This window comes from Scyliorhinus torazame, chromosome 17, assembly GCF_047496885.1.
Source record: "Scyliorhinus torazame isolate Kashiwa2021f chromosome 17, sScyTor2.1, whole genome shotgun sequence".
NCBI lineage: Eukaryota > Metazoa > Chordata > Chondrichthyes > Carcharhiniformes > Scyliorhinidae > Scyliorhinus > Scyliorhinus torazame.
Window position 1 is genome coordinate 144,178,741 of NC_092723.1, and position 25,401 is coordinate 144,204,141.

Genomic DNA, 25,401 nt, shown 5'->3' on the forward strand with positions numbered 1-25,401 from the left:
TGCATCTCCCAGAGCTGGGCAGGCTGCAGGACGGCACACAGCACAGCTCTGCTCCCACCCTGACTTGCCCTGCTCCCTTGCACCACAGACACTCTCACTTCTTGGCCTCGGTGTCATTTCTGGGACGTGGGCTGGCCAAATCCTTCTTGCCAATCCTGGGTCGCCCCCATACAACTGAGTGACTTGCCGGGTCCCTTCGGAGAGCAGCTCAGAAGCAACCGTGCCTGTGTGGGATTTGAAGCCATGTGCAAGGAAGGCCCTCGGGGACAGCACAGGGCCCCTGGATTTGTTTTTGTGCCAATCCCACTGCATATCCACCAAATTCAAAACAGCAAATTTCCAATGGCGGGTTGGCGAACGTAAATTCTCTGGATTATTGATTAGCCTGGCAACAAATATAATTTCCAAAACCGCACCCAAACACACTTCCAGACAAGGAGTCACTGGCAGGATTGCTGGTTCCTTCCCCGCCAGAGATACAACCCCCGCCTCATGAAGGTTCACGGCCATCTCCACTGAGGGCGGCAAACTATGAAGCCCAGGACTTTCCTAGAATCATAGAATTTCCAGTGCAGAAGGAGGCCATTCGGCCCATCGAGTCTGCACTGGCCCTTGCAAAGAGCACTCTACTCAAGCCCACACCTCCAACCTATCCCTGTAACCCAGTAACCCCACCTAACCCTTTTGGACACTAAGGGCAATTTAGCATGGCCAATCTACCTAACCTGCACATTTTTGGACTGTGGGAGGAAACCGGAGTACCCGGAGGAAACCCACGCACACACGGGGAGAACGTGCAGACTCCGCACAGACATTGACTCAAGCTGGTAGTTGAACCTGGGACTCTGGAGCTGTGAAGCAACTGTGCTAACCACTGTGTTACCCTGCCACCCTGTGTGGGGTGGGATGTGGGTGTGTGTGGGGGGGGGGGGGGTAGTGTGAGTGGGGGGAGAGTGTGTGTGTGTGGGGGGAGTGTTGTGTGTGTGGAGTGGGATGTGTGTGTGTGGGGGGGGGAGTGTGGGGGGGGGCAGAGTGTGTGTGTGTGGGGGGGGGGGAATTGTGTATGGGAGGAGTGTTGTGTGTGAAGGGAGAGTGTGTGTGGGGGGGGGTTGTGTGTGTCTGTGGATGGGGAGTGTGTGTGAGGGGGGAGTATGGGGGGGGAGTGTGGGGGGCAATATGTGTGCCACTTTGCACGGTGCACCGCCCCTGGGGAGGAAGAGGAGCTCCCGCTGTGCACGTTGCACCGAGGGGCTTTCAGTGAGCTCTGGATGTCGCAGCTCAGTGAACAGCGCCGTCTGACTGAAGGATGCAGATCGTGAATCAGTTTTCTGCATTTTCATCTGTTTTTTTTTAACTGAATTGGCAGGGGCCGGAATCATCTTCCAGTCAGTGCGACGGCTATTTTGTTGCTTCTTGTTTTCACCCCAGCTGCAGCGGTTTTGCTTTAACTCAGCCCAGCGCCAACTGCACAGAAAGAAAGAGTGTTGTACATCTTCACAGCACAATCTTTAAAAAAGGAGAGGCTCCCTGGCGGAGCAGGGAATCATTTCACCCGATTGCCATGTATCTCATAAAGCACGTGGGTTTCTGGCGGCAATCCCTCCAAATCGACGTTGCCGGCGATTTGTGGAGATTCCTCATTCAGTGTCCCCGGCCCCTGCGGTGTCCCGGACAACATTCATCCCTTGGCCAAAACCCCATCAGCATGTCAACCAAAGTCACCGGTCCTTCCCGTCGCTGTTTTTTGCGGGGATCCTGCCGTTCAGATGGTTTAATCGGGGCTGGGGGCTCTTTTGAGTTGAGTTAGTTGAAATGAAAATCGCTTATTGTCACAAGTAGGCTTCAAATGAAGTTACTGTGAAAAGCCCCTCATCGCCACATTCCGCCGCCTGTTCGGGAAGGCTGGTACGGGAAAGTAGAAATGGTACCAACACACACAGAGCCCCCCCCCCCCCCCCCCTCACACACACTCCCCAGCAAAACCCCCAGACGGTAAAGTGACAATTTAATGAGAAATTCCCCGCCCCCACCCCTCTCTGGAGGTGCTGAAGTGGTCCCAGTGCAAGGCCTTGCCGCCCAGTGACCTGGAGACTGGTGACGATGACATGATTTATGAACCTTGAAAGCCACATCCTGACCTTCTCTCGGTCTGTGCCAGGTGACGTCAATGATGTGTGAGGTTGGTGTGAATGTTCCGTGTGTTTTACTGTGGTGAACACACACACACACACACAGCCTGTCCTCTGGAGGAGGGTTGCTTGCCTCTCAGCGTCCCTGCCCAGGGCTCTACCTGAGCCACCCCCCACCAGGGAGGTCATGGCCACCCGCCAAAATCGACACACAACCTCCACTCTGCCTATCGCCTCACACAGCTGCCTTTGGGATTGCGGACTAGCAGAGTGAGGTACCACTATCCTGGGGCGTCAAAGAAAGACACTGAAGTTGGTAAGTGTGTGATGGGGGGGTTCTGCTGCTGTCAGGGAGATTGGATGTGGCCTTTTCTTACCGCAATAACCAATGCTGTTGACCATAGTCTCTCCGTGGCTTCTTCTCACTGCGCTCGGAGATTGTGATTCCTCTGGGTTTTCAGAGTTTAGTCAGCTTCGTTACCGTCCGTCTCTCTCCACCTCCGGCTCGCTCACCTTTTTAGTCAGCGTTAAGATTTCACCGCCCAATCTCCCACTGGGGGGAGGGGGCATGAAGGGACGAGGGGGGCTCCACGGGCTTCCCATCAAAGGTTTTGAAGGGAATTTAGTGAAGTGGCGGCCAGTTGATGCCAATGTTGAGCTTTGGGAGGTTGGCAGTAAAACTGCCCCAGCCGACAAAAGCGGGGGGGGGGGGGGGGGGGAACTCGAAAGGAATATTCACCGCCGGATCGCAGAATAGGTGTGGGACTGAGCCCAGTCAGCGCAGCAATTCCACATTTCCAGTGTGCATGCTAGCCGGGATCCCAAGGAAACTGGCAGAAGAGTTAGGATGTGACTGGGGGTCAGGGGGGAAGTATATGTGATTGCTTTCTCAGGACAGATGAGGTGTGCCTCTTGTGCAATGCACTTTGTGCAGCGGATTGTTTATTTTTTTGGGGGGGTGGGGGGGATGTTGGATTACTGAACCAGGCCCCATGTCTTGCTGAGAGGGTCGCGCATTGAAGTGCAGGAGTTCGAATTACAGATCACAACGACAGATTGCTTCCATTTTACCGTGTGCTCCCGACAACCGAGCTAAATAAGCAGTCGACTGCCACTATCTGTGTATCTGTGGGAGAAACGGATTACTTCTGGAAAAAACATTGGACTCTCTGTGGAGGAATTGGTCATTTGGTATCGTCATCAACACATACCACCTTCAGGAAATAACGGGCTGAATATCAACCTGTCTGAAAGCACCATTAACGCCACTTGGTCCTGGAATGGGACTTGAACCAGAGACCTCTTGAACCAGACTACCCACTGAGCCACAATACCATCTAAGGAGACGGGAAGTCCACATGAAAACCAATATTGGCACCTGATACCAATTCTGAGTTGCTATATTGCTAATATAGCAATATCCTGTGCCCTTTGTCCCACCACTACTCTCATCCAAGCTTTCAAATATTTAATTCCAGATTTACATCAAAATACAGTCAGGAACAGTGAAAGGAATACTGTGTTTGACACGTACACGTAACTAGGCATAAAGATTGCTTAACTGTCGGTGGTATATTGTGCTGTGTGTTGAGATATTTTATAAGAAGGATCAATGTTAGTAATATACAATCTTATCAAATGTGGCAGACAATGTTAATGGAACAAAACACTGACAGTTACGAGCCCCGTCATCCACTCAACCTGTCCCCACTTTCGGATACCAATTCCTTCATCACACACACACAAAACCTGTCCCACTCTCAGATACCAACTCCTTCATCACACACACACAACCTGTCCCACTTTCAGATACCAACTCCTTCATCACACACACATACACACAAAACCTGTCCCACTCTTGGATGCCAACTCCTTCATCACGCACATATACACACACACATACACACACAAAACCTTTCCCACTCTCAGATACCAACTCCTTCATACTACACACACACAACCTGTCCCACTCTCAGTTTCCAACTCCTTCATCACAGACACAACCTGCCCCACTCTCAAATACCAACTCCTCCATCACACACACACACATAACCTGTCCCACTCTATACCAACTCATCCATCACACACACAACCTGCCCCACTCTCAGGTGCCAACTCCTTCATCACAGCCACAACCTGTCCCACTCTCAAATACCAACTCCTCCATCACACACACACACATAACCTGTCCCACTCAGATACCAACTCATCCATCACACACACAACCTGTCCCACTCTCAGATACCAACTCCTCCATCACACACACATAAACTGTCCTCTGTCATCATCCACTGACAGCCTGTCAGACTCTCAATTATCAACACACACAGCCTGTCCAACTCTCTCATTCCCAGCCCTGTAACAGTGTGTGAAGGTACACAGCCCTGTAACAGTGTGTGAACATACATAGACTTTCAGATTTATATGCAGGCCTGGAACCTCTGTTAGTCTATCCACAACTCTCCACATTTTATGTAGCTCACCTGCAAAATAATCTTCCGATGCTACCTTTATGCTTGCTTCATCTCCTCTTTGCTGCTGTTGAGACATGTGTTGTGTATGCAATTTTATGATAGTGCAAGACATTATCTGGTATACGTGGTGTGTGATGTAATGACTGATCTGCAATTCATCAGACAAGTGACTCTGATATTAAAAATTGTGCTTTTCCTCCACAGAAAGTTCTCACAATGAGCTGCCTCTGGAGGACCCTGCTGACCACAGTGCTCCTTCTCCTATGTAGGCAGACACAATGCAGTAAGTTCAAACTAATTGCATTTTGAAATGAATTTCAATTGTGCCACCATGTCACCTGTGGGGGAAGGTGGGGAGATTTTTGTGGGGCTACGAGGCGGGTTCATGGTCCTCGTGTGATGGGGGTCTTCCGAATTTACGAAACGCAAAGCAGCCTCTGCCTGAGACATGTAGGTGGGTCTGACCTACCATCTCAGAGGCCCACAAACAACATGATGTGGAGCAGGAATGGGGCGGTAACTGATGTTAAACATGTGACAACCAGTTGGTGAAGAAGGAAACCAGTAGTTAATCTTTGCTCAGTTTTAGATTTATTCAGAAAGTGAAACATAACAAATGTTTATCTCCTAACTCTACAACCCACCACCAACCTCACTCAGTATCTCTTTATATGTGCTTATATAAGTAATTACCAAGTGAGTTTGCCTCCCCTGTATACACATAATCTTAATTTATACAATTGGCAACCAAATCATCACAATTTTTGGGAATCCTACCCTCTGTTCTCACGGGGCAGATAATTTTGTGGTAACAAAATTCATTAATTCCATCACCCAAATTATATTAATCACAAAATTAAAAAATGCACGGTTGTTTGTGCTTCAGTTGGAAGTTACATTCTTACTCAGTTCAATGCTCTTCTCAGTCAATAATAGACTCAAGCACTGTTTTTTATTACAGAAATTACTATTACTACTAGTATATACAGGACCAACTGGTTTGTGTGACTCTTATTGACCCGTTATTTTATGTATAATCCCCTGCCAACCCACTTAATTAGACTCCAGCCTGGATATCATTCTATTTGTACACCTTAACCCCAACCCCAAATCCCTTGATTATATTGCAGCCTTGAATTAATTCTGGGAATCCAATACTCGCTATGTAAATCCCCTCAACTCCTCGATTATATTCCAGCCTGCAACTCTCTCCTGGATATCTGTTATTCTGTAAAGACCCTACAAACCCCCGATTATATTCATTCCTGGGAACCTGCTATCCTATATATAAACCAACTCAACCTTTCTATCTAATTCCATCCTGTAACTCATTCCTGGATATTATTCTATATATAGACCCACAGCCTATTCCCAGATCATTTGATTATATTTCATCCTGTAACTCACTCCTGGATATCTGTTATTATAGATATAAACCTCTGAACAACTCAACTATATTCCCGGCAGCAACTCACTCTTGGGTAGTTTGCTGATGACATTGAACTAGGTGGGAAGGTAAGCTGTGGGGAGGCTGCAAAGAAATATAGACAGATTAAGTGAGTGGGTAGCAAGATAGCAGATCGAGTATAATGCAGGGAAGTGTGAAGTTATTCACATTTGGTTGTAAGAATAGAAAACGTGTGAAACTTGTAAGTGTTAATATTTAAAGAGACGAGCATGAACACAGATGTGGCAAGTAATTAGGAAGGCAAAATTAGAAAGGTTTTCTGGGTAGCACGGTGGCGCAGTGGATTTGCCCTGCTGCCTCATGGCGCCGGGGTCCCAGGTTCGATCCCAGCACTGTCCGTGTGGAGTTTGCACATTCTCCCTGTGTTTGCGTGGGTTTCGCCCCCACAACCCAAAAGATGTGTGGGGTAGGTGGATTGGCCATACTTAATTGGAAAAAATGAATTACTCTAAATTTATTTTTTTTAAAAGAAAAATTTGCCTTTATTGCTAGGGGATTGGAGTACAAGAATAAATAAATCTTGCTGCAGGATTTTGGTAAGACAACGTCAAGAATTCTGTGTGCAGTTTTGGTCTCCACATTTGAAAAAGGATATACTGGCATCAGGGGCGGTACAGTGAAGGTTCACTAAACTGGTCCCTCGGATGATGGGGTTCTCCTATGATGAGCGGCAAAGCAAATTGGGCTTCTATTCTCTGGAGTTCAGAAGAATGAGAGGCGATCTCATTGAAAGGTACAGGATTCTGAAGGGGCTTGATAGGATAGACACTGAGAGGTTGTTTCCGCTGGTTGGAGAGTATAAAACACGGGACATAGTGTCAGGATAAAGGGCCAATCAGTTAGGACTGAATAGGAGAAATTACTTCACTCAAAGAGTTGTGCATTTTTGGAATTCTTTATTTCAGAGGATTGTGAATGCTCCATCGTTGAAGACATTTAAGACTGGGATAAATAGGGAATTAAGGGATAATGGGGAGTGGGCGGGAAAATGGAGTTGAAGCCCACGATCAGCCAGGATCGTATTGAATGATGGAACAGGCTTGACAGGCCTTATGGTCAACACCTGCTTATGTTCTTGGTAGCCATTATGCTGCATATAAATTACCCAAACTCCTCAATTAGGTTCTAGTCTATGACTTACTTCTGGGTATCTGTTATTTTAGAGACAATAATGTTAACTTATAGATTGTGTTCTAGTCTCTAAGGGTGGGATTTTCAGCCCCACCTGTTGCAGGGATCATCTGGTCCTGCCCAAATTCAATGAATGTTTGGCTGGGCCGCTGAATCTCCTGTGGCAGGTCCCACCACGATGGGCGTGGAAAACCCTGGCCTAAGTCACTGGAGGAGGTCAATTCTTTCATTTGCTGTGGTATTGCATCAAATCTTGTGAGATATCAAAGATGTGCGGGTTAAGTGGGTTGACTATGTTTAAATTGCCCCTTGGTGTCCAGGGATGGTGTAGGTTAGATTAAGGAATTATTTGGATGGGGTGGGTAAGTGGGCTTGGGTGGAGTGCTCTTTTAGAGGGTCATTGCAGACTCAATGGGCCAACTGGCCTCCTGCACTGTAGGGATCCTATGATTCTATGTTAAGTAAAAATAAGGCAGTCTAATTAAGAAGGAAGTCTGGGAACATTTTCATGCAGTAAGAAAAAGAGAATGCAGAATAGGTTATCAGCGAAAGAAAATGTAAGTTAGGTCAGACGATTATTGGATACTTTTCTGGAGAGAGAGGGAAAGATGAGATGAGATTGAGGATATGAGAAGAAATTGGGAAACTGGGATTAAGGGAGAAACTGATTAGGTATAGTTGAGGGATTGAGGTATATGGGAGAAGGCAGGTAGGTGAGGTTGAGGGATATGGGAGATGGTGGGTATGTGCTGATGCAAATGGGAGAAGGAAGGTGGGATTGAGGGAGATGGGAAGAAAGCGGGTAGGTGGGATTGACGGTATATAGGTGTAGTTGAGGCAGTGGGGAGAGGGGCTGGGGTGGGATTGAGGAATCTAGGGAGGAAGTGGTTGGTGGGATTGAGGAATTTGGGGAGAAAGTGTGTAGGTGGATGTCATAATATGCACCCATGCACATCATGAGGTAAAAGCAGGCAGTGACAGACACCCAGGTGAGCCAATCAATGTACAGAACAGAACACGACCAATCACAAGACAGGACACCAGAGGGGGACTTACACCTATAAAACACATGACGCATCAGCACGTCAGGGTGTACAAATCATTCAACACCTCCAACACGTGGATCAGAGCTAACCTGGTCTAGATAGTTAGTTTTAGTTTACTTAGGGTAGTAGAGAGTCAACCCACAGGCAGCTGTGTGTCTTGTTGCTAGAGTTCAATAAATCTTTTATTGAACCAATGCCTTCGTTTGGTGTATACTTGATCAGTTAATTGCATTGTGTGCAATCCGCGTTACCCCAGGGTGAACAACACGACAGTGGAGTTAATCTGTTAGAAAGGGAAAGGTTTATTGATCGTTCCTCATTTAAGTTTTTATATTTGTCTTGAGGGTTGGGTTGGCACTGGCAAGGTCTCATGAATTGCTTATCCCTAGTTTCCATCAAGACGTTAACAGTCATCCACACACTGTGTGACTGGAGTCATATTTAGGCTCAGACTGATGAAGGACAGCCGTTCCCTTACCTGAAGGACATTGGTGAGAAAGTTAGATTTTTCACCAATCCAACAACTTTCAAATTAGATTATTTCAATTTAATATCACCACTTGTTATCGTGGGATTTGAACTCATGCCCGCTAGGTTTTTGGTCCAGCATCTGAAATCTAGCTTCATGAGTATATAGGACACAACTATCTCTCAGGCACCCCTTCAGTTCAGTTTCTTTACTACTTCAAGCCAACAGTAATGATATATGAAGTTAGAAAACAGTGAAATGTGAGAGAATTTCTCTTTGAAATGTTATGAGCATTAACCAAGGAGGATTCTGCCATCTGCGGCCATCTCATTAATACCTCCCAGTATACAGCTAGTTTTCTGAAGAAATGTAGAATAATTCTTCAGATGGGTTTATGTTGTGTTGGATCTGTTTAGGTAGTTACTTCTGCATTCCTGGCTTTCCCAAGCTTCAGTGAAATTGGAAATTATTACTTCATTCATGACCAAAGCCTCAGAACTGTGAAATTCCACCTCTCACTCAGTCTTTCCAACTCCTACAATCTACAACATTTTAAACCTTGTGCATGAGTCAGCCTGCAGTTTCACTCTGCACTCTGAGATGAGCCTGGTTTCCATTCCAAACTATCTGATTGTAGCTGGCCTGTGATAGGGCCAGATTCACAGGGACAGGGTCACTGACCTCAGTGTCCTAGGTTAGGGAGGGAAAAATCCACTAGAGGCTCCACCTCTGCTCATTGAACAGTGTGGGAAAGAGAGTGAATAGGCAATCATTAGCCCTGAATGGGGATGATATCATGAGTCATGGTTGGGCGTATAATGGGGCATCCCAACACTCAATGTAGAGTCATATGGGGGGATTGGTCAGTGGGGCAAGGTGTCCTTTCTGACCCCATGGATATCTAGCTCAATGAGTTAGTGCTCTCAGGGGAGGAATCCTGATGAGGGATAGGGATGAGGAGAGCAACATTGTCATTCATTAAATAGTAAGGAGAAAATAATTCAGTTTCATTTTGTTCCAAACGACTGGCATCTGACCGATGAGCAGGCTGGCTCAGCACAGTGGGTTAAGACAGCTGGCCTGCAATGCAGAACAAGACCAGCAGCGTGGGTTCAATTCCTGTAACAGCCTCCCCGAACAGGCACCGGAATGTGGCGACTAGAGGCTTTTCACAGTAACTTCATTGAAGCCTACTTGTGACAATAAGCGATTATTATGTGAGCCAGACGGGAGCGTGAGTTGGGGCATGAGTCGTGGGGTAGGGCATGAGTGGGCAGGAGCATGAGCTAATTGGGATCTGAGCTGCAATATTGTATGTGATCTGAAGTCAACTGTGAGATGTTGAGGTGAAGCCAACTTCAGAAACCAGTGTTTGCAGATGTATGTGTCCGGGGTCCTAGCCTGCACAGTTACTTTGTGGTAAAACTTCACTCAGTTTTCAACCCTGAACTGACAACAGTGCTTTGAATTTTGAGAGTCAGGAGAACCCACTAAGGCTGGCCAACCAGGTGTTTAAAATCCTCAACAGCTTCAAATTGTCTCACTACAATTGACTTGCACTCTTCTCTCCTTCTCTCCTGAAATCACTGATACAGTAGCAGGTGGAGGAAATGTGAGAGCTGAGGATGGAGTCTCAAGCCTTGCTAATACATCCAGCTTCCACTCAGTGAGAAAGTAGAAGAGAGCCAACTATGAATCCTTCAGGGTGACTTTGTTACTACTGGGATGTCATGATATTCAGATAAACATCATGGTGCAAACATACATACACACTGATGGACAGATCAACGGACCAATCAATACACACACAACATCACAGCCAATCACAGGCAAGAGCAGACACATTATAAAACGGGGAACACAACACTTCCCGCTGATTCCAGGAGGAGACAGCTCAGGGCACAGAGCTCACAGCAAGCGACTCAGACATTCACCATATGCTGAGTGCTTCTCCAAGATAGTATTAGGGCTAGGTCCACAGGTTAGAGGGTAATGAACGAACCACAGTAACCAGTTTACAGATGTTATTATTGTTAGTAATAAAACTGAGTTGTACCATCCGCAACCGTGTTGGTTCGTCTATGTAGCAGAGCGCCCAACACGACATGGGAGTCCCACATAAACATAAGATTGGGACTCCCAAGAGCCATATGTGCTGGAAACTTAAACAGACGTGGATTAAGAGGCGGCACAGTGTTTGCACTGCTGTCTCACAGTGCCATGGACCCAGCGGGTCCAATTCCGGTCTTGGGTGACCCTCTGTGTGGAGTTTGCACATTCTCCCCATGTCTGCGTGGGTTTCCTCCGGGTGCTCCTGTTTCCTCCCGCAATCCAAAGAAGTGCAGGTTAGGTGGATTGGCCATGCTAAGTTACCCCTTAATGTCCAAAGATAAGTGGGTTAGGTTAATTGGTTATGGGGATAGGACGGGGGAGTGGTCTTGGGTGAAGTGCTCTTTCAGGCTCGATGGGCTGAATGGCCTCCTGCACTGTAGGAATTCTATGATTCTATAAGGAGAGCTAAAATTGATTTATAAAAGTCTAGTTGTGATTCGCAGCCTAATGCTCTGGGCATCAAATCCCCCTGTGGTAGCTGGTTGAATTTAAATTATATTCTGAAACCATAAAACTTTAATTGATTATCCTAAAAAGCCACCTGGTTACCTAATCCCCTTTACAGAAGGAAATCTGCCATCCTTACCTGGTCTGGCCTTATTGTGACTCTCAGTACTCAGACTCTCAGACCCACAGCAGCATGGTTGACTCTTACATGCCCTTCGAAATGGCCGAGCAATCTGCTCAGTTGCATAAAAACTACTACAGAAAAGTCAATAAGGAATGAAACTGTACGGACCACGCATCATCGACCTAGGCCTTCATTGTCACTGAGTCAAAATAATGGAACTTCCTCCCCAACCGCACTGCAGATGTACCTACATCACATGGACTGCAACGTTTCAAGAAGGCAGCTCACCACCACCTTCTCAAGGGCAATTAGGGATAAGCATTCAATGCTGTTCCAGCCAGTGATGCCCACATCCTGCGCAGGATAAAATAAAATTAGCAGAGTTGTTTGAAGATATATGGGGCGCGATTCTCCGACCCCCCACCGGGTCGGAGAATCGCCGGTGGCTGGCGTGAATCCTGCCCCCGCCGTGTCCCAAATTCTCCGCCACCAGAGATTCGGCGGGGGCGGGAATCGCGCCGCGGCGGTCGGTAGGAATCGCGCCGGTCGGCGGGCCCAAACCCGGCGATTCTCCGGCCCGCGATGGGCCGAAGTCCCGCCCCTGTCAACCCGCTCCAGCCGGCGTGGATTAAACCACCTTGTGAACGGCGGGACAAGGCGGCGTAGGCGGGCACCGGGGTCCTGGGGGGGGCGCGGGGCGATCTGGCCCCGGGGGCTGCCCCCACGGTGGCCTGGCCCGCGATCGGGGCCCACCGATCAGCGGGCGGGCCTCTGCCGTGGGGACACTCTTTTTCTTCCGCCTTCGCCATGGTCTTCACTATGGCTGAGGCGGAAGAGACCCCCTCCCCTGCGCATGCGCGGTGATGACGTCAGCAGCCGCTGACGCTCCCGCGCATGCGTCACCCGGCGAAGTCCTTTCGGCGCCGGCTGGCGTGGCGCCAAAGGCCTTTTCCGCCAGCCGGCGGAGCGGAAACCACTCCGGCGCGAGCCTAGCCCCTCAAGGTGAGGGCTTGGCCCCTAAAGGTGCGGAGAATTCCACGCCTTTGGGGCGGCCCTACGCCGGAGTGGTTCCCTCCACTCCATTACGCCGGAACCTCCCGCCCCGCCGGGTAGGGGAGAATCCCGCCCATTAAGTGTATTGATAAAGAAAACGCAGTGGACATGGGGTTTAAAAAGCTATTGAACCAGGTGTCATCTCGGAGACTTGTTAAAAACAAGCTCTCCATGACAGAAGGAATGAGGCAGTACGGGGATAAGTTAGAGGACAACAACACTAATGGTTAATATATGCTTTTCAGACCAGAAGATATAAAGAATGGTGTCACCCAGGGTCAGTGTTTGGAAGGCTGCTCTTCTCAATATAGATAAATGATCCAGACTTGGGAAGATGTACAATACAAATTCCAGGCAATGGAAGAAAAAAGAGCATGGTAACTGTGAAGATTGGACCGATGAAGAAAGCATTTATATTTATACAGGATCATAGTGGGCCGGATCTCGAATAACGACGAGTCAGAATACAGGAGGGAGATAGAGAACCTAGTGGAGTGATGTAGCGACAACAATCTCTCCCTCAATGCCAGCAAAACTAAAGAGCTGGTCATTGACTTCAGGAAGCAAAGTACTGTACACACCCCTGTCAGCATCAACGGGGCCGAGGTGGAGATGGTTAGCAGTTTCAAATTCCTAGGGGTGCACATCTCCAAAAATCTGTCCTGGTCCACCCACGTCGACGCTACCACCAAGAAAGCACAACAGCGCCTATACTTCCTCAGGAAACTAAGGAAATTCAGCATGTCCACATTGACTCTTACCAACCTTTACAGATGCACCATAGAAAGCATCCTATCGGGCTGCATCACATCCTGGTATGGCAACTGCTCGGCCCAGGACCGACTTCAGAGAGTCGTGAACACCGCCCAGTCCATCACACGAACCTGCCTCCCATCCATTGACTCCATCTACACCTCCCGCTGCCTGGGGAAAGCGGGCAGCATAATCAAAGATCCCTCCCGCCCGGCTTACTCACTCTTCCAACTTCTTCCATCGGGCAGGAGATACAGAAGTCTGAGAACACGCACGAACAGACTCAAAAACAGCTTCTTCCCCACTGTCATCAGATTCCTAAATGAGCCTCATATGGACTGACGTCATTAACACTACACCCTGTATGCTTCATCCGATGCCAGTGCTTATGTAGTTACATTGCATATGTTGTGTTGCCCTATTATGTATTTTCTTTTATTCCCTTTTCTTTTCATGTATTTAATGATCTGTTGAGCTGCTCGCAGAAAAATACTTTTCACTGTACCTCGGTACACGTGACAATAAACAAATCCAATCCAATCCAATCCAAATTGGCATTCTCAGAATGTCAGATTAGTTCTTCACAGCTAATTAAGAACTTCTGAAGTGTAGTCAGTGTTGTTTTGCAGGCTATCGCAATGACAAATTTTCACCTAGCAAGCTCCCCAAATGGCAATGAGATAAAGGCCAGATCATGTCGGTTGGGGGATAAATGTTTCACAGGAAATATAGAAGGCGTATAAAATTTAATGCAGTGAAATCTAAGTTAGGAGATGAAATATGCACTACATGATAAAACTCTAAAGAAGCAGAGACCGATGGGGTCAGGTACATAAATCTTAAAAAGTGGAAGAACATATTGATAACGCTATTTTTCTAAAGCTAGGATCTACAGGATTGGGGTACGATGCAAAAGTGAGGAAACAATGTTAAATCTATTCAAATCCATGCTACACGGGTTCGCTATTGTCAAAGAGCGGTCACAGGTGTAATAGGTCAAAGGGGGAAAGGCCACAGGATTGAGACTAGTTGGTTATTTATTTCAGAGATTCGGCACAGCTTTGCTGGGCTGAATGACTTCCTTTTCTGCTATCAAATTCTATGATTTTCATGCTGCAGGAGCCCTCACTAAATGACCATTTGCACAGGCAAGTGAGTGATGAAGCCGACTGGACCACCATAATTCGCTTCGGTCGTGGTTGAGGACCTGCTCGGGAGAATGGAGGGTATTAGTGCTGCCAGCACTTGTATCCCACACAAAAAAAATCTTAAAAACGAATTCACGTGCTGCTTGTAACAATTATAAAGAAAAGCCAACTTTAGTGAAATACTTAGCTTCTTGGGTTTCATGAGTAACGTTTTAGCGTAGTGAATGTTGTCATGTTGGGAAATGCAGCAGCCATCTTATACACAGAAAGCTCACACAAACAGCAATGGATCTTTCACATCGGTGGTGTGGGTTGAGGGAGGAAGCTGTACCTCACAATATGTTAAGAGGGCAACAGGAGTTAAACCCCCTTAATAATAACTTCTTCCAATAATTTCTTCCAAGCTACAGGTTGTGATGGCCTGACCTGTGTCACCGACTACTTAGAGCACATAACATGTAACTGGAGAGTTACAGTGCCACATGAGCCTGGAGTTTCATACCATCTTACTGCAGTGTCGTAAGTATAGAACTATTCAAACTCTCTGAGCAGTTGCATCTTTGATGATCTGTGACATAGTTGAGTAAAAATGAAACCAAATGGCAAACCAATCACATACTTCGCACCGCTCCTTCTTGCATCCTTCGCTTTTACATCACTCACTCTTATATAGCTCACTCTTCCACCGCTCACTCTTAGCTTAATCTCTATTGCACTGCATAGTCTCACATCACTCAGTATTATATCACTCGCTGTTACACCATTTGCTTTTACATTGCCAGCTGTTACACCACTTGCTGTTATATCCTCACCGTCACATTGTGTGCACTTGTATCACTCACTCTCATGTCACTCACTGCTAATGTCATTCACTGTTACGTCGGCTGCTTTGACACCACCAGCTGGGACAGAATTCGCTCATCACACTCTGCTAAATTGCTTGCTCTTACGTCATTGGAATCATGGAATCGTAGATTACCTATAGTGCAGAAGGAGGCCATTCAACACCGTCCCTCTGAAAGAGCACCCTACCCAGGCCCCACTCCCCATAACCTAACCTTTTAACAAAATATATATTTTATTACAAACATATTCAAAAATACAAAAACATAAAGATAAATAAATTGGAGAACATTCTTCACATCCCACAATATACAGTTTGCACAAGTTTCCCCCTCAACTCAAACTTAATCATCACCATCTGGAGAAAGTCGTACAGGTCCCCTCACCAGGCCGTCACCCCCGGTGGCGTTGTCAACCGCCATTCCAGCAAAATCCTTCGCCGGGAACTAGAGATGCGAAGGCCACAACACTGGTCTTCCTTCCCTCCATCAGCTCCGGCATTTCCGATACTCCAAAAATCACCACCAGCCTCTACCCCCACAATCTTTGCTAGCGTCCCAAACTCAAGCTCCGACAGGGTAATGATCACATTTAATAACCGCCTAATGTTATTGGAAAGTTGCCCCCCCTTCACAAAACCCATTTGGTCCTCTGCAACCACCACCAGAACGCATCTTCCCATCCTCCCCGCCACCAATATAGCCAACACTTTCACGTCTTTATTCCACAGTCATATGGACCTGTATGACCCACACTCTAGCGGGTCCTTCCCTTTCTTCGGAATTATCGTGATCGTCACCTGTGCCATTGTCTCCGGCAGCTCCCCCTTCTCCGCCGCCTCACTAAACACCCCCCTGTAAATGTGGGGCCAACTCCGTCGGGAACTCCTTATAGAACTTCACCGGGTAACCGTCCAGCCCCGGGCCTTATCCGACTTCATCCCTTTTATGCTCTCTATCACTCTCGCAACCCTAATGGCTCCTCCAGCACCTGCCTCCCCTCCTCATCCAGCCCGTCCAGAAACCGCCCCATGTCTCTTTCCTCACTCCCCCGGGTTGGCCCTATACGATTTCTCCCAGTACTCCCTGAACGCCTCATTTATCTTCCCACATTTCGACACTGCCTCCCCTTCCCTGTCCGCACTCTCAGGATTTCTCCAGACGAGACCTGCCTCTGTAGCTGAATATTGATATTGAATAAAGATTGATTGAATATTGATATTGATGATTGATTGATTGATATTTATTGTCAAATGTACTGAAGTACAGTGAAAAGTATTTTTCACTGTACATACGTATGTATATTATGTACATACGTACATAGTAGACAAAATAATAATCGACAGAGTACATGTATAAATGGTACATCAACAAATAATGATTGGTTACAGTGCGGAACAAGGACCAAACAAGCAACACATGAGCAAGAGCAGCATAGGGCGTCATGAATAGTGTTCTTACAGGGAACAGGTCAGTCCGAGGGAGAGTCGTTGAGGAGTCTTGTAGCTGTGGGGAAGAAGCTATTCTTGTGTCTGGATGTGCAGATTTCTGTATTTTTTGCCTGATGGAAGGGTCTGGAAGAAGGCAAAGCCTGGGTGGGAGGGTTCGCTGATAATGCTGTCCGCCTTCCTGAAGCAGCGGGAGGTGTATACAGAATCAATGGGAGGATGGCAAGCTTGTGTGATGCGTTGGGCTGAGTTCACCACACTCTGCAGTTTCTTGCGATCTTGGGCCGAGCAGTTGCCATACCAAGCTATGATGCGGTCGGATAGAATGCTCTCTATGGCAAATCTGTAGAAGTTTGTGAGAGTTGATGCAGACATGCCAAATTTCTTTAGCTTCTGTTGGAAGTAGAGACGTTGTTGGGCTTTCTTGACTGTTGCATCAACGTGAGTGGACCAGGACAGACTGTTGGTAATGGTGACCCCCAGGAACTTAAAGCTATCGACCATCTCCACTTCGGAGCCATTGATGCAGATGGGAGTGTGTGTCGTGTTACGCTTCCTGAAGTCGATGATCAGTTCCTTGATCTTTCCAGCATTTAGTGAGAGTTGTTTCCGGTACACCATACAACCAAGTGATCTATCTCCCTTCTGTAGTCTGATTTGTCGTTGTTTGGGATGCGACCCACCACAGTCATATCATCTGCAAACTTACAGATTGAATTAGAGTTGAATTTCGCCACACAGTCATGTGTGTATAGGGAGTACAGTAAAGGACTGAGCGCACATCCTTGCGGGGCCCCGGTGTTCAGGACTATTGTGGAGGAGGTGTTGTTACTTCTCCTGACAGATTGCGGTCTGTTGGTGAGGAAGTCAAGGATCCAGCTGCACAGGGAGGGGTCAAGTCCAAGGTTGCAGAGTTTGGTCATTGTCTTGTTGGGATAAAGGTGTTGAAGGCGGAGCTGTAGTCTATGAACAGCAGCCTGACGTGTGTGTCCTTGTTGTCAAGATGTTCGAGATTTGATTGTAGGGCCAGAGAGATAGCATCTGCTGTGGATCGGTTGCCGTGGTAGGCGAACTGCAGTGGATTGAGACCGCCTGGGAGGCTGGCGTTGATCCGTCTCATGACTAGCCGCTCGAAGCATTTCATGATAATAGACATCAGGGCCACCGGTGGTTAGTTGTTGAGGCATGCTACCGTGTTTTTCTTTGGTACTGATATTATGATGGTCTTCTTGAAGCAGGTGGGGACCTCGGAGCAGAGAAGTGAGGTGTTGAAGGTATCTGCGAATTCACTCGCCAGCTGGCCAGCGCAGGCTCTGAGTGCTCGCCCAGGGTCACCTTCGGGGCCGTCGCTTTCCGCGGGTTTACTTTCAAGAAGGCAGCTCTTACCTCCGAGGCTGTAATAGTGGGTATGGGTGTGTCCAAGGCTGTGCAGGGACACACCTGCAGAGTGCATCACAAAGGGTACCACAAGGCAGGACACCTGAGAAAATGCCCAGTCTCACTTGGCACCATGGAGAGAGCCCTGACATAAAGGCATCAGGGATTGCAGGAAACCAGTGGAAGGGCCATGCACCACACTGCAAGACATCAGTGATATAACCAGTGCCAGAGTAAAGGGCTTTAGGGGAAGAACAACACACACGGTGCAGGACACCACCAGGAAATGGGTGCAGCCCCACAGTTCACCAAGCGATGGGCTGAGGTCATCATCAAGGTTGTAAGGAGAAGGAGAAGATAAATTAAAGCAGGAAATGGTGACACTAAGTTTGGTTTTAAAGACAGCAGTGTAGCAGGGAGGCCAGTCAATGCGGGGTAAAGGGATTCACAGTTTTGAAATTGAGAAGAATGAGTTAAAGCCATAGAATGAGAGAGATGGATTTAGAATGGGGCAGACAGTTGGGGAGACAGATAGAGGGAGAGGGGCAGATTGAGAGTGAAGGACAGAGTAATAGAGGGACTAGTTGGAGAGGGAAACATACAGATGTAAAGAGGGATGATGGAGTTAAGATAGTTGGATTGAGATGGGTCCAGACACAAATATGGAGAGGAACTGTCTAAGACAAGCAGGAGGGAGGAATGAGTCGACAGAGAGCAACAGAATGCTGGGTAGACAGAGGGAAAGAGACAGACAGCAAGAGAAAGCGAGAGACAAGTTAAGTGATGGACACAGAGCTTGACAGAGAACGGACGGCCATACAGGCTGCTGATGGAACAGAGTGTAAGGTATAGCGAAAGCTCGGTAGACAGACTGAGCTATGAATGTCTTTGAAGTCAGGCTGACTGTTTGGATGCTTGAGCTCAGATGTTGTGGTTTCCCCTGAGATCTCGAGCTGTGTTTGAAGTACAGTCTATGCAGAGTTAATGTCATTGCGGTGTGGAGATTGTAGCATAGTCAGTCCCGCTCATGCCCTCTCTCTGCGCCTAGTATAAATAGATCTATAAAACCTGCTGAGAGAACCACTGGTGAAAAAAATAACAGCTCCATTTCAACATTATACAAATAAAGTGACATCACTAAACATTCCGCTGACTTATTCAGTCTTAAATTACAAAATGACACGTGATCCTTTTAAACATCTGTGGCCCTGGGGGAATTTCCAGGTCATTTTATAAAAATTTTAGTTCCAGCTAATTATACTACTATAAGATTTTTTGTGTATTTGTGGGAGTTGTTTTATTACTCAGATAATAATGCTATTGAAATTGATAAAGAAATAAAGTTCCCCTCTGCTCACTGTCCCCATCACTATCGCTTAATATTTTAATTTACTTTCACTTTTACTGCAGAATTCACTGCAGCTTTCCACCAATATGTCTGTTGTGTTTTATTAGCACACTTGTCTCAAACTCAGAAAGTTATAGGGTCAAGTCCGATGAGACTTGAGCCCATAATTCAAGCAGTAGTGAGGGAATGCTGCATTGTTGGAGGCACCCGCTCTTGGATAAGGCCATGTAGGCTTTCTTGGGTGGACATAAACGATCCCATTGCACTGTGTAGCGAAGAGCCCAAATGGCTTAATTGGTGGTGCACCAGCCTCTGAGCTGCAAGCTCCTGGGTCCCACTGAGGGCAGAGTTAAGGAATTTGTCGGTCTGGAGGAATTTTAGGAGGTTAGCGTCGTGGTCCTGCTGATCGTGGCCGCAGATGGTGACGTTATCTAGGTACAGGAAGGTGGCCCGCAGTCCGTACCGGTCAACCATTCGGTCCATCTCACGTTGGAAGACCAAGACCCCATTAGTGTCGCCGAAGGGAACCCTAAGGAAGTGATAGAGGCGGCCATCTGCTTCGAACGCAGTGTATTGGCGGTCCTCCGGGCGGATGGGGAGCTGGTGGTAGGCGGACTTCAGGTCCACTGTGGAAAAGACCCGATACTGCGCAATCTGATTGACCATGGCAGATATGTGTGGGAGGGGGTACGCATTGAGCTGTGTGTACCAATTGATGGTCTGACTGTAGTCAATGACCATCCTGTGTTTCTCCCCAGTCTTTACAACTACCACTTGAGCTCTCCAGGGGCTGTTGCTGGCCTCAATGATGCCTTCCCGCAGAAGCCGTTGGACCTCCGACCTGATGAAGGTCCTGTCCTGGGCACTGTATCGTCTGCTCCTGGTGGCGACAGGTTTGCAATCCGGGGTGAGGTTCGCAAACAAGGAAGGTGGATCGACCTTAAGGGTCATGAGGCGGCCTACGGTGAGGGGGCGTAAGGAGTCCACCGAATTTTAAGGTTAAGCTTTGGAGGTGGCACTGGAAGTCCAGACGAGTAACAGGGCAGCGCAGAGGTGGGGGAGGACGTAGAGCCGGAGGTTGCTCAACTCTACGCCTTGGACGGTGAGGGTCGCGATGCAGTACCCCCGGATTTCCACGGAATAGGATCCAGAGGCCAGGGAGATTTTCTGGGGAACGGAAATCGAGGCGAGCTGTGGCAGATGCTGGGAGGGAGCAGCGCCTTACCGTTGTGGGGTGGATGAAGCTCTCTGTGCTCCCGGAGTCAAAAAGGCAGGTCGTCTCATGCCCATCGATTTTCACCGTCGTTGTTGAGGTTGCGAGGTTGCGGGGCCGGGACTGATCCAAGGTGATCGAGGTGAGCTGCGGCAGATGCTGGGAGGTCCCGGGCTGGTCAGCCGTGGTGGAGGTAGTGGCAGGCAATGAATGGCCAGACGACCAGGGGTCCTGAGGCGCTGTCCAAAATGGCGGCGAAGATGGCGTCGGCCACGGGCCGCACATGGTGGGTGGCATCAAAGATGGCGGCACACACGGGCCGCACGTGGCCTGTGGAGATGAAGATGGCGGCGCCCACGGGTCGCACGTGGCTTGCGAGGAGGAAAATGGCGGCGCCCCTGGGTCGCACTTGGGGGTGCAGTAATGCCGGGCCTGTAAACAACGGCGACCGGCCGCGCCTGGCAAACAGAAACAAAGTGTCCCTTCTTTCCACATCCGTTGCAGGTCGCGCTCCGCGCCGGGCAGCGCTGCCTGGGGTGTTTGTTCTGCCCGCAAAAATAGCATTTGGCCCCCCAAGGTTGGCTGGCTGCCACGTGGTGCAGGCTTGCGATGAGCTGGAGTCGGCAGCTGGTGGGGCCCACGATGCCCAGGAGGGTGCCGCGCGGTCGGGGGCATAGGACTGGACGTTACGGGAGGCCACTTCTAACGAATTAGTGAGCTGCCTAGTTCCCGCAAGATCAAACGTACCCCCTTCCAGTATGCGCTGGCAAACCTCCGCAGACCTCATGCCCGTAACGAAGGCGCCTCGGATTAAACGTTCTGTGTGCTTGTCTGCCGAAACTGCCTGGCAGTCACAGTTCCTCCCCAGGATGTGCAGGGCACGCCAGAAATCGTCCAGAGACTCACCAGGGAGTTGCTGTCTCATGGACAGGAGGTGCCTGGCATATAGTTGGTTGACTGGCCGAACATAATGTCCCTTCAGGTGCTCCATCGCTTCGGAGTAAGTGGGCGCATCCTGGATGAGAGGAAAAATGTCAGGGCTCACCCGTGAATAAAGGACTTGGAGCTTCTGCGCGTCCGAGGGTTCCTCAGCGGATGTTTGGAGGTAGCTTTTGAAGCAGGCTAGCCAGTGGTCAAAAGCGGACGTAGTGTTGGCTGCTTGAGGGCTCAGCTGCAGGCAATCAGGCTTGATGTGAAGATCCATCATTTAAAAAATCTTTGCCCAATAAATTAATGCACTATCAATTACCACAAAGACGAGAGTAGTGGAATAATCGGGCTTTATTGAGCAAAGATGTGGTGCCTCCTGTAGCTGGAACCAGAATGGCTGCAGCACCGGCGAGCACACACATTTATACTCCGCCTACTGGGCGGAGCCAGCAGGCAGGGATTTACCCATGTACCTCTACTATACGGGCAGGGCCGTAATACATCTAATACTGCTAGTGGTGACTACCACACTAGTGTTGCGACCCCCCCCCCCCCCCCCCCCCCCCCGCCATCTTTTCCCTTTGCAGTCTGGCCTCTATCCCTCTTCTGGTCACAGGAGGAGCATTGGCACAGCTCAAAACAGGTTTATAATCAGCCTGCAAAATCCTTCTAACACTCCATTCTCCGAGGGAGAAAGCGAGTCTGGAAATACATGCTGCAAACAAACTATGCAAAGGAGAGCTGGAGAAATTTTCAAATGCCTTTGTCAATATCTTCTTCAAAAAGCGTTCCTAAAACAGATTATCAGATCATTACAGTTTATTGGCTGCTACATTTCCTGCATCACAATAATAATGACTTCCAAAGTACTTGATTATCATATAGCACTACGGTCATGAAAGGCATGACATAAATGCAAGTTACTTGTTTTTTTACTGCCGTTCTTCATGTGCGAGATTAGACATGTTGTTTAAGTGACAGTGTCATAACCAAGTCTGATGCTGCCCTCACTCTAGATCCACACAGCAGGGAATACTGGATAGTGATCAGGAGGAGGAACACTGTGGGGATTGGTTTCAGACTCTGGAGCACCCAGCCCCAGAACCAATACCATCTCTAGCTTGAGATGCCGACTGACGGGGTATCTTGCTCGGAATTTGTCTGCTGTGTCAAGGATCAGCACCGTGCTCATTATGGGGCTCCCTATCAGATGGCAACTCACACGTTATGTCTTCCTATTTTCTACTCCAGGCAGGAAGACGAGATTTCCTGCAATCTAGCTGTGATGTCCTGCTCTGATGGGGATAAGGGTCTCACCGAATACAAGTGTAAACTCTATCAAGACATGGGAATTACAATGGAAAATTACACCATCAGCATCAAAGCGAAAATCAAAGGAGATGAGAAGTTTATTGAGACATGTCCCTACTTCGATACAACGCAAAACAGTAAGTGTGAAAGCAAAACGGTGTCAGTATCAGATGAATTGGTCACCTCAAGTGTTAATGTCTGAGAGAGCAGTGTTGTTGTTGAGAAATAAAACCCTTTCCACATTTAGCCTGTCCCATCCAACACTCCCAAGACAGGTATAACATAAATTAGAGAACATAACATATAACGTTAATTAGATACAGAATAACGCTCCCTGTGCACTAACCTATCAAATACTCCCAGGGCAGATCCAGCACAGGTTAAATAAAGAGTGAAACCATTTGTACATACATGTTAGAAACGAACGATATTTAATTTGATATTAGTTGTTTTCTTTGGATGGACAGTGAATTAAAGTGAGTTTCAAACAGAATTAGGCCCAGTTTTCAAGTGAATGGGGAGACAGTTGTCCACCTACAGATTTTGCACTCTACTAGTAACCACGGGCGGGATTTCCCGGCCGCCCCGCAGCGTGTTTTCTGGAGGCGGCTCGCTTTGGCCACTGCCAGGGAACCCACCGTGGGGGAGGGGGGGTGTTTGTCTTAGGCAGGACCAGAAGATCCCGCTGGTGGGAAGGGCTGGAAATACAACACGGTGTGTAATCGCACAGATACCTTTTCAACAAACCTCCTGATCATCTCTCTCTTTAAATACATCCAATTCCATCTTCACTCCATTTCTTTTCACTTCAAGGTTCTATTCCAGAAATTAATTCCTACACTCTGTTACCCTTTGGTTGAATGTTCCTAAGGCCTCCCTGCTACCTCCTCCTACTTAATTGCATCCTTCTGGGGTTTTCCAAAACCACCAGCGACCTGGTCAATTCACTTCATTACCCAGAGATTTCACACAACCACAACTGCATTCGCAGTGTCTGCTCCACACCCGACCCTGTGAAGACCTTCTGTTCTGCATTAATGTTCATTTTGTAATTAACTTGGAAAACAAATCTTTGTCTCTACAGTTAAACCTCTTGCACCGTTCAATCTGAATGTCTCATATGTTGCTCTATGTGAAACGTACAACTTCACCTGGCAAATCGGCTATGATGAGGATGATTACTTGGACGACTTTGAGTACGAGCTGAGATACAAGAGGAAAGAAGATAGCTGGGAGGTAGGACTGTGGCCTATCCCTCTTCAATAGTGTTACATTCCCTCTTCCAGAGGTTGACCCACTGTACCCAGGCAGTGCTGTTTGTGCATTGTCACCTCCCCTATTGTACTAGAGACACAAATTCTCACTTGGTTTTGATTCTCAATGGGCTATGTGTTCAAGTGGCACAGATTCTCAGTCGGATATGGATTCCAGGCATAAAGGGCGGAATTCTACCCCCCCCCACCCCCACCCCCCCGCCCCCCCACGACGGGGGGGGGGGAGAATCGCCGGGGCGCCGCGCGAGTCCCGGTAAGCCGCCCCGACGCCCGCATGCGATTCTCCCACCCCCCAAACCGGGGCGGCGAGAATCGCGGCTGGCCGCTGGGAGAATCGCCGCTCGCCGTTTGCAACGGGCGAGCGTCAATTCTTCGGCCCGTATGGGCCGAGCAGCCTGCCCAATACGACGTGTTCCCGCCAGCGCCGTCCACACCTGGTCGCTGCCGGCGGGCACAGCGCGGGAACGCTGGGGGGGGAGGCCGGTGGGAGGTGGGGGGGAGTTCCTGCACCGGGGGGCCCTCAAATGGGGTCTGGCCCGCGATGGGTGCCCACCGATCGGCGGGCCGGCCTCTCTGAAGGAGGACCTCCTTTCCTCCTCGCCCCGCAAGATCCATCCGACATTGTGCGGGGCGGCCTCGGGGAGGATGGAAATCACGCATGCGTGGGTGACGTCATTTATGCGGCGCCGGCCGTGTCATTTACGCATAAATGACACAACGCCGCTCCTAGCCCCCCGGCGGGAGAATAGGGGGCTGGATGCAGGCTCCGACGCCACAGTGAAACACTCCGGATTTCACTCCGGCGTTGGCACTTAAGACTCCCGATGGGAGAATTGCGCTAAAAGTCTCCTATCGGCAAATTCTTTCGACAGAAACCAACCCTCATTGTGGTATGGTTTCCACAGTTATTGGGGTGGAGATTCAAGAGGCATGGTCTCCCAGTTCAGTGGGTGTTTCACAGGCACTGATTCTCACTGGGGTACAGTTCCACACACACTGACTCTCACTGGGAGACAGTTACACACACACTGACTCTCACTGGGATACAGTTCCACACACACTGACTCTCACTGGGGTACAGTTCCACAGGCACTGGCTCTCACTGGGACACAGTTACACACACACTGACTCTCATTGGGATACAGTTCCACAGGCACTGACTCTCACTGGGAGACAGTTACACACACACCGACTCTCACTGGGTTACAGTTCCACACACACTGACTCTCACTGGGGTACAGTTCCACACACACTGACTCTCACTGGGGTACAGTTCCACAGGCAATGACTCTCACTGGGTTACA

The 25,401-nt window shown here is 48.6% G+C and overlaps 1 protein-coding gene across 2 annotated transcripts in view; it reads left to right on the plus strand.

Annotated features, from left to right (window-relative positions):
• The first annotated feature begins 2,205 nt into the window (after positions 1 to 2,205).
• Positions 2,206 to 25,401, plus strand: part of LOC140394209 (interleukin-21 receptor-like) — a 109,476-nt gene continuing 86,280 nt past the window's right edge. Inside the window, exons 1-5 of one of the 2 annotated variants that reach the window (XM_072481198.1) lie at positions 2,206 to 2,445; positions 4,808 to 4,886; positions 14,759 to 14,873; positions 22,764 to 22,960; positions 23,908 to 24,059. In XM_072481198.1, coding sequence (XP_072337299.1) covers positions 4,820 to 4,886; positions 14,759 to 14,873; positions 22,764 to 22,960; positions 23,908 to 24,059 — 531 coding nt within the window. In that variant the 5' untranslated portion in view covers positions 2,206 to 2,445; positions 4,808 to 4,819. The remainder of the gene's footprint in view (positions 2,446 to 4,807; positions 4,887 to 14,758; positions 14,874 to 22,763; positions 22,961 to 23,907; positions 24,060 to 25,401) is intronic. The other variant, XM_072481199.1, reaches the window with a different exon arrangement.